This window comes from Cebus imitator, unplaced genomic scaffold (assembly GCF_001604975.1).
Source record: "Cebus imitator isolate Cc_AM_T3 unplaced genomic scaffold, Cebus_imitator-1.0 Scaffold618, whole genome shotgun sequence".
Lineage (NCBI taxonomy): Eukaryota > Metazoa > Chordata > Mammalia > Primates > Cebidae > Cebus > Cebus imitator.
The window spans coordinates 72287-84228 of NW_016107933.1; the positions used below are offsets into that span (position 1 = coordinate 72287).

General features: G+C 52.0%; 2 protein-coding genes across 6 annotated transcripts in view; both read left to right on the forward strand.

Annotated features, from left to right (window-relative positions):
* Nucleotides 1-9644, forward strand: part of RUFY1 (RUN and FYVE domain containing 1) — a 60609-nt gene extending 50965 nt beyond the window's left edge. The window contains exons 14-15 of one of the 5 annotated variants that reach the window (XM_017517099.2): nt 5624-5753; nt 8411-9639. In XM_017517099.2, the coding sequence (XP_017372588.1) occupies nt 5624-5753; nt 8411-8509 (229 nt within the window). In that variant the 3' untranslated portion in view covers nt 8510-9639. Of the gene's footprint in view, nt 1-5623; nt 5754-8410 lie in introns of all 5 variants that reach the window. The other 4 variants (XM_017517100.2, XM_017517101.2, XM_017517102.2 and 1 more) reach the window with 4 other exon arrangements.
* LOC108295082 (RUN and FYVE domain-containing protein 1-like) lies at nt 9-1705 on the forward strand. Its single transcript, XM_017517112.2, has 2 exons — nt 9-201; nt 1295-1705. Exons 1-2 carry the CDS (start codon nt 43-45, stop codon nt 1436-1438), a joined length of 303 nt encoding a protein of 100 aa, XP_017372601.1. The 5' UTR covers nt 9-42; the 3' UTR covers nt 1439-1705.
* Nucleotides 9645-11942: the final 2298 nt, after the last annotated feature.

An 11942-nucleotide genomic window follows, 5' to 3' on the forward strand; every position in this document is an offset into this window, starting at 1 on the left:
AAAAAAAAAAAAAAAAAAAGGAAACGAGTGCTATGAGGGACAATGGATGCAGCCAGAACACAGCTACTCACTCACCAGGGGCTTAGACAGAAAGTGGATTCTAGAATGTCCTTTCCTCTTCAGGGCCATGCCTGGCTGAAAGATGACGAAGCGACACACTGTAGGCAGTGTGAGAAGGAGTTCTCCATTTCCCGGAGGAAGGTATGTAGGATTCCACCCACCCTCCCAGTGCCCCAAGTCATTCATTGCCTGCTGGGATTCCCCTTTCTCTGGTTCCAGAAGCCTGCATCAGACCAGGCTCACTGCCCCATGACTGTGCTCACTGGTTGGCAGATGGGCAGCCCCACCTGTCCTGCTTGCCCATGCAGATGGCTTTCTATCCTGGCACCCTTTTTCTAGGAGGCCCTGGCCAGTCATAGGCCCCTGGTCCCCAGCACATCCATTCAGTGACTGACAGTGATTTGGTGGGAGATGGGGCTCCTTGAGTGCAGAGCTGCTCTAGAGGAGTGTCACTGAAAATTCTCTGTAGGCGGCAGGACCAAAATCTGGCCAACTGAGGCAAAAACAGTATCTATGGGGAATCTGCAGGGCAGCAGGTCACCAAAAATTCACTGGTGATCTAGGCAGGGTGCTTGCCCCTGCCTTTTAGGTTCTGGCAACAAGATCAGTCACCCTTGGGTCCAGGGTTAACAGTCTCGCCAAGACCAGCTGGGCAGGGGAAGAGTTGGGTTTAAGCAAAACTGAGAGCTAAAGGAAACACTGCCAGTGCCACCCCCCTTTCCTGCCACATCCATGTTTTGTCTGGTCCCATTAACGGCCTAGCTCTGTGGAAAAGAGGAAGCCACAGCTCCCCGAGTTTCAGGCAGTGCCTCGCAGTAAGCTCAGAGCTACGAACCACGTCCTGAGGCTGCCTTTGAGATCACATGTGCTGCTCCTATGGAGCCACAGGAGCAGAGGCTGCACAGGTGCTCATCTCAGTGTCTTATTAGGCACCCAGGAAACCTGTTTAGAAAGCCAAAGACCCACTCCCACCACCTTGGAATGCAGCAATCAGAGAATGAACCAGACTCTTACTGTAACATGGACTAGCAGCTCACTGGCTTAGTGATGAAGTACAGCAAAAGTCAATTTTTTGTCATAAAAAGATCCCTATTTGCACACATCTCCTCACCACTCCATAGAAACATAAGAATCCATTCCAAACAAATGATGCACTTCTGCGTTAGGAAGCAGGGAGGGTGTGCAGATGGCTTTTCCTTGGGTGTCCCGTGACTGCCTTTTTCCTGTTCTCTAGCACCACTGCCGGAACTGTGGCCACATTTTCTGCAACACCTGCTCCAGCAACGAGCTGGCCCTGCCCTCCTACCCCAAGCCAGTGCGGGTGTGTGACAGTTGCCACACCCTGCTCCTGCAGCGCTGCTCCTCCACAGCCTCCTGAGCGTCCATCCTTGGGAGCACAGCCTCAGATAGTGCCAAACTCTGTGGGTCTCCAGGAGCTTGGGAATTATATGCATTCCCGAGAATCAAAGGAAAGAATCAAATTCTTGCCTGGCCACTCCAGAAGATAGCATGCCGGAACCAGCAGCTCTCACCTTTCTGTGATTTATACAGAATTAATTCCTCTGGATGGAAACTTCCATCTTACTTGGTTATATCATGGCTCTGGTTCAGATATAACTTCATGACTTTGCTACTATCACTTTTCAAAGAATTTTTTTTTTTTTTTTTTTTTGAGACAGAGTTCGCTCTTGTTACCCAGGCTGGAGTGCAATGGCGCGATCTCGGCTCACCGCAACCTCCGCCTCCTGGGTTNAAAAAAAAAAAAACCAAAAAACTAAAAGAAAGGGCCGGGCATGGTGGCTCACCCCTGTAATCCCAGCACTTTGGGAGGCTGAGGCAGGCGGATCATGAGGTCAAGAGTTTGAGACCAGCCTGACCAACATGGTGAAATCCCTTCTCTACTGAGAATCCAAAAATTAGCTGGGCGTGATGGCGCATGCCAGTAGTCCCAGCTACTCAGGAGGCTGAGGCAGGAGAATCGCTTGAACCCAGGCGGTAGAGGTTGCAGTGAGCTGAAATTGCGCCACTGCATCCCAGCCTGGGTGACAGAGCAAGATTCTCTCTCGGGGAAAAAAAAAAGTACAAGAAAATTACCTGGGATGACAGGTGGTAGGCACCTGTCATCCCAGCTTCTTGGGAAGCTGAGGCAGGATAATTGCTTGAACCCAGGAAGCGGAGGTTTGCAGTGAGCTGAGATCACGCCACTGCACTCCAGCCTGGACAACTCAGCAAGCTGGGCATGATGGCTCGTACCTTTAGTCCCAGCTACTTGGAATGCTGAAGTGGGAGGATCGCTTGAACCCAGGAGGCCAAGACTACAGTGACCTGTGATTGCACCACTGCATTCCAGCATGGGCAATAGAGCAAGATCCTGTCTCCAAAAAAACCAGAATTAGACTGTTTCCCCAAATTGCACAAACTGCTCATTTTATTTGCCTTAGTTCTGCCAATTTAGACCATGTTCAGCCCTCTTACAGAAAAAAGGAATTGTTGTTCTGATGCCAACAAGAATGGAGCAAGAACAAATGGCTGTGCCCTCTGAGCCTGCCCCTTCCAGGCAGCAGGCAGCAGAATGGAGGCCAGGGAGAAGCCTGCAGACTCAGGTTCCTGCTGTGGAGAGCAGTAGAGACTAGTGCAGAACAGGGCCAGGCCTTGGACTTCTGGCCTTAGGCGAACCTCTCGCCTCAGCCTCCCTCAAAATCTTTCACCCGCTGCAGGCTAAGCAGTATGTTTTTGTGCCAGTTGCAGCCCCCAGCCTCAGCCTCGGCCCTCAGCAGACATGGAGGCCAGTGTGATGAGGCAACTCTGGGATTGTACAAAGGCAGAAGGCATTTTAGAACATCTCATATTCTGGGTCTCCTCACAAGTCCGTTATCCTCATGGAGCTAGTCATGAGCACTGGCTGTGTTAGGGATTCAGGGCCTCGCTCTCTCGGCTATGATATGGCCTTTTTTCCCTTAGGTCCAAGCTGAAGATGGAAGACATAAAAGAAGTGAACCAGGCACTGAAGGTACTGGCTTGCTAAGAACCACCTCACTGTCAGCTTGCACTGATTGCCTATGTGCTTGTACATTTAAGCATCCCAACAGTCAGGTGAGAGTGTGTGGTTGAGGCAGTGGTGGTGATGACATATTTATAGAGAAGCCAAATGCTGCTCAGAAATGTGTCCCTCAGCTGAGAGGACAATGATGACGGGTGGCAGGGCCAAAGCTGAATCTAGGTCTTCTGACTGCAGTTCTTCCGCCATGAGCTGTGCTTTGACAATAAGCCTAATGGGTATTCCTAAAGGGAAGCAGGTGGCAGAGAGGAGAGACCCTCTCTCGCAGTTGTCTTTAAACAGTGGAAACCAGGCCCTTCTGTTGAAGTCAGAGGCCAGAGGTCAGCAAGCCCCACTGCAGTGCCCTGTGCCATTGCTAGGAACCACTCAAGCCAAACCCTGAGCTGGGCCAGGTTTCCACACCATTTTGAGGAGGGCGGAATGACACATTCCACTGAAGAGCAGGAGCTTGCAGGTGGCCCAGTGCGCGTGCAGGTGCCAGGCTGACCTGTAGGGCAGAGAGCTTGGGAGAGGAGGCAGACATTTGGGGGCAGAGCAGCCTGGCTTTCAGAATGGCCTTGCCTGTAGGAGCATCTGTCCTTTCGCCTCAGCTGTGCCTGGCAGCAGTGCAAAAGCAGTCCTTTTCCACATGGCACTCTTCCACCTGGTGCACAGCAGGGACCCTAATATCTCTGGGCGTCCAACAGCAGTCTGAACTTCTAGGTAACATCAGTTTCACAGCATCAGAGGGCGGATAAGAATCATAAAACAGGATTCTAGAGCTCCCAAAGCTCTTTGACGTGAGGATGAACATCCTGGGTACACACTGGCAGCCTCAGGTGTGCGACTCTAGTTCAGTCATGAGGATCTGTTTGTCAGCAAGAAAATCACTTCCAGCAGATGCAAACAGGCCAGAAAAAGTACCTCATGCTTCTGGAGCACCCCTGTCCCTAAGGCTGAATAAATCATAGGTGCTGCTTCTCCCTGATAAAGCCCGCCTAAGAGCCACCTTTCAAAGCCTCAGCCGCCTCCCCTGTGGAATAGAATCCATCTGCTTCCCAGGGCTGTTCGGGGGTAGGGCTTTGGCCCGTATGGAGAAGGGCTTCCTCAGGCCCATGGGACATGGTGCCTGCTGTCCATTGCCTTCTGTCTCTCCACAGGGATCAGCGTCACCAAGTGTCCTAATCTTACTCAGATTTGGCCCTTCTCCCGCACCTGCCAGTCCAGCTAGTCACTTCGGGCAGTGTCTCAGGCAGGGTCTGGGGTTGCAGGCACCAGAAGCTCACTCTACTTACTTCAATCAAAGGGAACTGATTGAAAGTGGGGGTGCACCTGAGTGAGTGGATACTGGAGACTGCCTTGAGGCCCCGGGGCAGCTTGCAGAGCCCAGGAGGCAGAGCACAGAGCTAGGACACGGGACTCCGGCTTCAGCCCAACCAGGGAAGGGCCCTTCATGACAGTCCTGTGAGACCACATCTGATGGTGAAGAAACAGTGCCTCATTAGGAAACGAGTGCTAGGCCGGGCGCGGTGGCTCAAGCCTGTAATCCCAGCACTTTGGGAGGCCGAGGCGGGTGGATCACGAGGTCAAGAGATCGAGACCATCCTGGTCAACACGGTGAAACCCCGTCTCCACTAAAAATACAAAAAAATAGCTGGGCATGGTGGCGCGTGCCTGTAATCCCAGCTACTCAGGAGGCTGAGGCAGGAGAATTGCCTGAACCCAGGAGGCAGGGGTTGTGGTGAGCCGAGATCACGCCATTGCATTCCAGCCTGGGCAACAAGAGCGAAACTCCGTCTCAAAAAAAAATACAAAAAATTAGCCAGGCATGGTGGCAGGTGCTTGTAATCCCAGATACTCAGGAGGCTGAGGCAGGAGAATCACTTGAACCTGGAGGGTTCAAGGATCTCTGCAAGGAGGGTTCAAGGATACAGTGTCCTTGCTCACCTGTGTGCAGAGATTGCAGTGAGCCGAGATCACGCCACTACACTCCAGCCTGGGCAACAGAACAAGACTCCACCCCAAAAAAAGAAAAAACGAAGAAAGCAGAATTGGCCAGAATGGAGTGGCTAATGCCTGTAATCACTGTACCTTGGGTAGCCAGGGCGGGAGGATCAGCTGAGCCCAGGAGGTTGAGGCTGCAGTGAGCTGAGGTTGCACCACTGCTCTCCAGCTGGGGTAACAGAGCTAAACCGTGTCTCAAAAAAAAGAACAAATTTTGGACTTCCTTTCTTCAGATCTCTATGTCAGGGGAGATTCTGCCTATGTGGTCCTAAGTGTTCTAGAGCTCTTTCTTCTCTCCTGCGTAAGTGTCCCGTGTGTCCCTGCAGGCTTTTCTCTCCCTGGTTTCTGCTCTTTTTTGTGGAAGGGTAGGTGACCCTGGGGGAGAGGGAAGCCTTGCCAAAGGGTTTAGATGCTCAAGTGCCAATTCTGAGAGTTCTCCATTTCCTGGGCAGTGAATTGGGTTGTGGATCTTCCATGAAAATCTCCCACTGGGACTAACTCAAGTTCATTTTGGGAAAACAGCTCAAGCCTAGAGAAAGAATTGAAATCAGAAAAAGAGCAAAGACAAGCTCTTCAGCGTGAATTACAGCACGAGAAAGACACTTCCTCTCTACTCAGAACAGAGCTACAGCAAGTAGAAGGATTGCAAAAGGTGAGGTGGGCCAGCCTGGGAGAGGAGAGCCTCCAGCAGCCCCAGAAGCCCCTCCCGTGCTCCTGGCAGGCTCCTCTCCCTGCTCCTCTCCCTTTGTGTGGGAGCCAGGCAGCTCCGGGGTGTGGGGAGGCTGTTCCCTGCCTAGGGAGCTCCTGTTTTAGGAGCTTAAGGCAAAGACAAAGCATAAGCCACTAAGCCTGCTGGCCAGCTCAGATAAAGGTGAGTGCCATGAAGAGAATAAAGCAGAACAGTGTCCTCAGTGGCCTGTGTGCAGAGAGGTCTGGGGAGGGAGTGATCGGTGAGCAGAGGCTCCAGTGAGTGATGCCCTGCAAAGCACCTCTGGGGCAGAGACTGCAGGAGCAGACAGGAGTGTGAGGAGCAAAGGGGAGGCCTCAGGCGGCAGGCAGGAGGGAGCCCTTCATGGGCCCTGTGAGCAGGGGGAGGAATGTGAGTTTTATTCTGAGCATGGTGGGAAGTTGGTGGAGGGACAGGATCCATTTCATCCGCGGACAGTCATTGGCTACTGCGTGGAGAGTGGGTGGTAGGCTTGCAGGAGAGGAAGCTGGGAGGAACCAGTAAACATCTTCGACCACATGCCAGTTCTCACCTCAGCCACTCTGCCCAGGGGCAGGTCATACCTGGGAAGCAGACTGACCCCACCCTCCACTTCCTCAACATCTCCTCAGTCTCCTGGAACACCCTCTCACTTAGAGGCATGGCCTGGATGCTGTGGGCTTCAGAGGGCGAGAGAAGTAGGGTCCAGCAGGCCTTCACTGTCTGGCTGTGGAGCTAGACGTCCCAGGAAACTCCGAGGCAGTGTGAAACATTTGCCCTAATATAAAATCATCAGCTGTCTTTCCAGAGGGGAGGAGGCTCTGCGATCCTGGACAGAGATGACTGCAGCCTGGGGTGCTATGGGGGGCTCCTCCCCTGTGGGAATGGGGTGCCCTCTTCTCAGGCCCCTGCACTGCTAAGTGCTGCAGCACAACTGAGCCCAAACTGGGCTTCTCTCAGCACCTTCCCAGGAGGGGCCTACGGGGCTGCGGTGACTTCTGGACCTGGATTTTGTTGCATTGAACATGGTAATGGACACCACTGCACAAGTCGAGTGTGTCAGGAAAGGCCCTTTTGATTTCTAGTGGAAAGTGCCTGGAGTTTTTGGGGATAGGGAGAGCTTCCTCAAGAGCCAGGTCAGGCTTGGAGAGTGAAAGGGAGGAAGAGGAGGGCAGAAGAGGACTTTCAGGAAGTTCTGCCTCATCCCAGGGCATACCTCCTTTATTCTGCTTCAGAATGCTTCAGTCAAAAGATTCGAATTACACAATTACAGCCTGCCCCAACAATAGGGACAGAACAATGTCTAATATCGCCGGTGAAGCCCCAGCGTGCCTCATGAGCATGTGCACAGAAGCAGAAGCTGCGGCACGGGGTGTGCAGGGAGCCACCCACTGTTCAGGCCTAAGCTCCACCGTTGCTCTCCATGGTCCCAGAAACCCCCGTTACTTTCTGGGTCTCCGTCCTGGCCTTACCAGCCTGGCTCAAGGTGTTCTGACCCCAGGTGTCAGTGCCATTGTCCCTGGGGAGCTCCCTCCCTGCAGGGCTCCTCACATGGTCCAGCCAGCCTCTGGGTCTTCTAGCCATGAAATGAGGCCCAGATCACCCTCTTCATCACCCTTGACTCTCAAAAAAGCAGCTTTTTGAGAGTTGAACAGAAAACCACCTTTCAAACTAGTCTTTGCTGATGCAAGTTTCCTGTAATTTTGTGTAGGGTTTTTCTATAGATTTTTTGAGATAGCGATCTGTTTTGTAAAAAGTTTATCTTTTGAAAAGAAGCTCAAATAGGCAAAGCCTCATTTGTCCTGTGAGGGTAACTTTTTTTTTTTCTTTTTTTTTTTGAGATGGAGTCTTGCTCTGTCACCCAGGCTGGAGTATAGTGGTACAATCTCAGCTCACTGCAACCTTCACCTCCCCAGTTCAAGCGGTTCTTGTGCTGCCGCCTCCCAAGTAGCTGGGATTACAGGCATGTGCCACCATTCCCTGCTAATTTTTCTATTTTTAGTAGAGGAGGGGTTTCGCCATGTTGGCCAGGCTGGTCTTGAACACCTGACCTCAGGTGATCTACCCACCTCAGAGTCCCACAGTGCTGATATTATAGCCGTTCAAACCACCGCACCCTGCCGAGGGTAACTTTTTTTTTTTTTTTTTTTGGAGTCTACGCTGTTGCCCAGGCTAGAGTGCAGTGGCATGATCTTGGCTCACTGCAACCTCTGCCTCCTGGGTTCAAGCAATTTTCCTGCCTCAGCCTCCTGAGTAGCTGGGGTAACTGACATGTGCCACCCCACCCAGCTAATTTTTTTGTATTTTTAGTAGAAATGGGGTTTCACCATGTTGTTGGCCAGGCTGGTCTTGAACTCCTGACCTCAAGTGATCCACCCGCCTCAGCCTCCCAAAGTGCTGGGATGATAGGCGTGAGCCACCGCACTCAGCTACTCAGGAGGCTGAAGCAGGAGAATTGCTTGAACCCAGGAGGCGGAGATTGCAGTGAGCCGAGATCGCTCCACTGCACTACGGCTTGGGCAACAATGCAAGACTCCGTCAAAAAAAAAAAAAAACCTTGTAATCCTCTGTCCAGCAGCATCTGGTTGGTTTGTTCATTTTAGGAGTTGCAGGAGCTTCAGGACGAGAAGGCAGAGCTGCAGAAGATCTGCGAGGAGCAGGAACAAGCCCTCCAGGAAATGGGCCTGCACCTCAGCCAGTAAGAACCCCACTCCCCTCATCTGCCACTGCAGGCACACCAGGCCACCCACCACATCCCTCAGGCCCCAAACCTACCTCCTTTTGGCAAAAGGAGGGTGAGCTGTTTAGGAGCCCTATCCACCGTTCACCGATGAGCTTTCAGCAAGCTAAGCCTCAGAGGGACCCAGCACTGATTTCTGCTAACCACATGGGGATGTTAGTGAGCTCTTAGTTAATTCATTGAGCACATTCATTCCTAGTGACCAAGGACACTCCTGTTCCTTAGCTTCATATCCAGGGCCTTAGGGAACAGATAGGCAATGAGAGCGTTGCTTGATCGGCCTACAGTCAGGCCAGAGGGTGCATGGCTTGTTTGAAAATGGAAGCCTGGCATGGTGGTGGTTCACTCACCGGCCTTGCACAGCACAGCCCAGCCCCCTTCCTTTCTGGGAACTGGCCATTGCATCTGCCAGAGTCTGTCTGTCTGCTGCCAGTGCTGGTAGTTCTGCTCCCCTCTGACTTAACATCTTTCCTCCCTGATGTCCCAGTCTGGACACATTGCTGGGGATACCTGGGCCTTGGGGTAGATCACACTGCAGATGGTAGAACTTGTCCATTTGTGTGATGGTTGCATTTTCAACAGAATGGGTGGCTTTTTCTCCTCGAGTCAGGACTCATGGTTGCAAGTAACAGAAATCCAACTCAAAGTGGCTTAAGCAAAAGAAGCCATCAGGAATCAGTCTCTGTCTCCTACCTCTGCTGTCCCTGTCTACCTCACAGGTGGGTCTGGATCGTGCAGGGGCAAAACAGCACCCAGCAGGGCCATCTATCAGAGGAACAAAGTCTCTCTTTCTGCATAGCTCCCAAGATGACCTGAGGTTGACTCTGTGCTCCCCCAGTACCTGTGTCTGACATAAGCACCGTGACCAAGGAGATGGCCTCACGACCTCAGCACAGCCTGGGCTCAGGTCCAGCACTGCATACATGTGACCAGAAAAGGTCCACACATGGAGACCAAAATGAGAATCAACTTGAAACATACGAGTATATAGACATGTGCAGCCTTAGAATTTTTCTCACAGTTTAGAAATTCGGAGAGTCTAGTACTATTAAGAAAATGGGCTGGGCACAGTTGCTCACACCTGTAATCCCAGCACTTTGGGAGGCCAAGGTGGGCGGATCACAAGGTCAGTGGTTCTAAGACCAGCTGGCCAACATGGTGAAAACCCCATCTCTACTAAAAATACAAAAATTAGCTGGGTGTGGTGGCACGCACCTGTAATCCTAGCTACTCGGGAGGCTGAGGCAGAGGTTGCAGTGAGCCGAGATTGAGCCACTGCACTCCAGCCTAAGCAACACAGCGAGACTCTGTCTCAAAAAAAAAATAAGAAAGAAAATAGGCCGGGCACAGTGGCTCACGCCTATAATCCCAGCACTTTGGGAGGCTGAGGCAGACAGATCACCTGAGATCAGGAGTTCAAGACCAGTGTGGCCAACGTGGTGAAACCCTGTCTTTACTAAAATTACAAAAATTAGCCAGGTGTGGTGGCGGGCGCCTGTAATCCCAGCTACTCGGGAGGCTGAGACGTGAGTATGGCTTGAACCTGGAAGACAGGTTGCAGTGAGTCAAGATTGTGCCACTGCATTCCAGCCTGGGTGACAAAAGCGAGATTACTTCTCAGAAAAAAAAAAATAGCTGGGTAAGGAATCTGATATCTCTGGTGGGAATGTGGTCTGCCCACTCCCAGATATAGGTGTTGCCCACTCGCCATCACTCCTACACCCCCTACCTTTCTAGACCAGCTCATGGCCGCTGCCCCCTCCCCTCCCACCCTCTACCCTGCTCGCTGCCCACTTGACTGAGTGCCCTGTGCAGCAGCTCTCTTCTGGCCTGTCAACTTGCCATGCTGTGGCCCCTGCCCTCCCCAACCCCCAAGGAACTCCTTGAGCAGAGCAAGGCCCGGTGTATATCCCAATCCTCAGAGTGTAGGCCAGCTCTGAGCACATCCCAAGAGCACTCACCAGAAGCAGACATGGAACACAGGCTGGCGTGGAGCTGGCTTCTAGAGGTGGCAGCCAGTGTTTTCCTCTATACATTAGATGGACAGCAAGGCAGCGTCAACAGGTCCACTCCTAGTGGACCACAGACCTCGAAACTGTGGATGGTCTCTAATCTTTAAAATATATCATTGCCCTTTGTGTCTGCCTGGTGCTACGAGCTCACCTAGCTTCCAAATCCCAGTGTGAGCTTCCTGGCCACTGTTCCCTCACAGCGAGTGCTGTAGGTGTCACATCGTCAGGTGTATGCAAACCTAGAAAGGACTGCCTGAGGAGTTGCTTTTGTGCTCTCTCCCCTTTTCCCTTCTTCTTCTTCCAAGCCTATATCAGTTGACAGAGATGGCAAAGCCTCTTCGCAAACCCCTACATTAGCTACGGGAAAATTTTCCAGTTTCATTATCTTGGGAACATCTGGATTCTTCCTAAATTGTGTTACCCGGAGTTCTTGTATGTCCAGTTTGCCATCTTGACATAGCTTCCCGAGGTCTGACCATCTGGGCAGACTCTTCTGATCCTGTCAATCTGCTGGCCTGTTTCCTGTTTCTGCAGCCAGACCAGGAAGGGGAGGAGCTGCCTCTCAGTCATTAGTAAAAGCCACAGGGTTTTTTCTAAATGCCTTAATGCTGTTTCCTAATCCCTCCCTTAGAAGTCTAGCCTGTGTTTCCCAGAGAACTGGCATTTTGTCACTTAGTCTACTCTGATAATAGTTCAGACTAATCTCAGTTTTGTTTGTTTTTTGAGGCAGAATCTTGCTCTGTTGCCCAGGCTGGAGTGCAGTGGCACAATCTTGGCTCACTGCAACCTCTGCCTCCCAGGTTCAAGTGATCTGCCTGCCTCAGCCCCTCTATTAGCTAGGATTACAGGCATGTGCCACACTGCCTGGCTTATTTTTATATTTAGTAGAGACAGGATTTCACCATGTTGGCCAGGCTGGTCTCAAACTCCTGACCTCAGGTGATCCACCCTCCTCAGCCTCCCAAAGTGCTGGGATTACAGGTGTGAGCCACTGCACCCGGCCAGTCTCCCGTTTTTAAGAAAGACTTAGGCCAGGCTGGGCGCATTGGCTCACACCTGTAATCCCAGCACTTTGGGAGGTCGAGGCGGGTGGATCTACAAAAAATACAAAAATGTGGCAGGTGGCTGTAATCCCAGCAACTCAGGAGGCTGAGGCAGAGAATTGCACGAACCCAGGAAATGGAGGTTCCAGTGAGCCGAAATCCTGCATTGAGCCTGGGTGAAAGAGAGAGACTCCTTTGCAAAAACAAAAACAAAAACAAAAAACTAGGCCGGGCGCGGTGGCTCACGCCTGTAATCCCAGCACTTTGGGAGGCCGAGGCGGGTGGATCACGAGGTCAAGAGATCAAGACCATCCTGGTCAACATGGTGAAACCCCGTCTC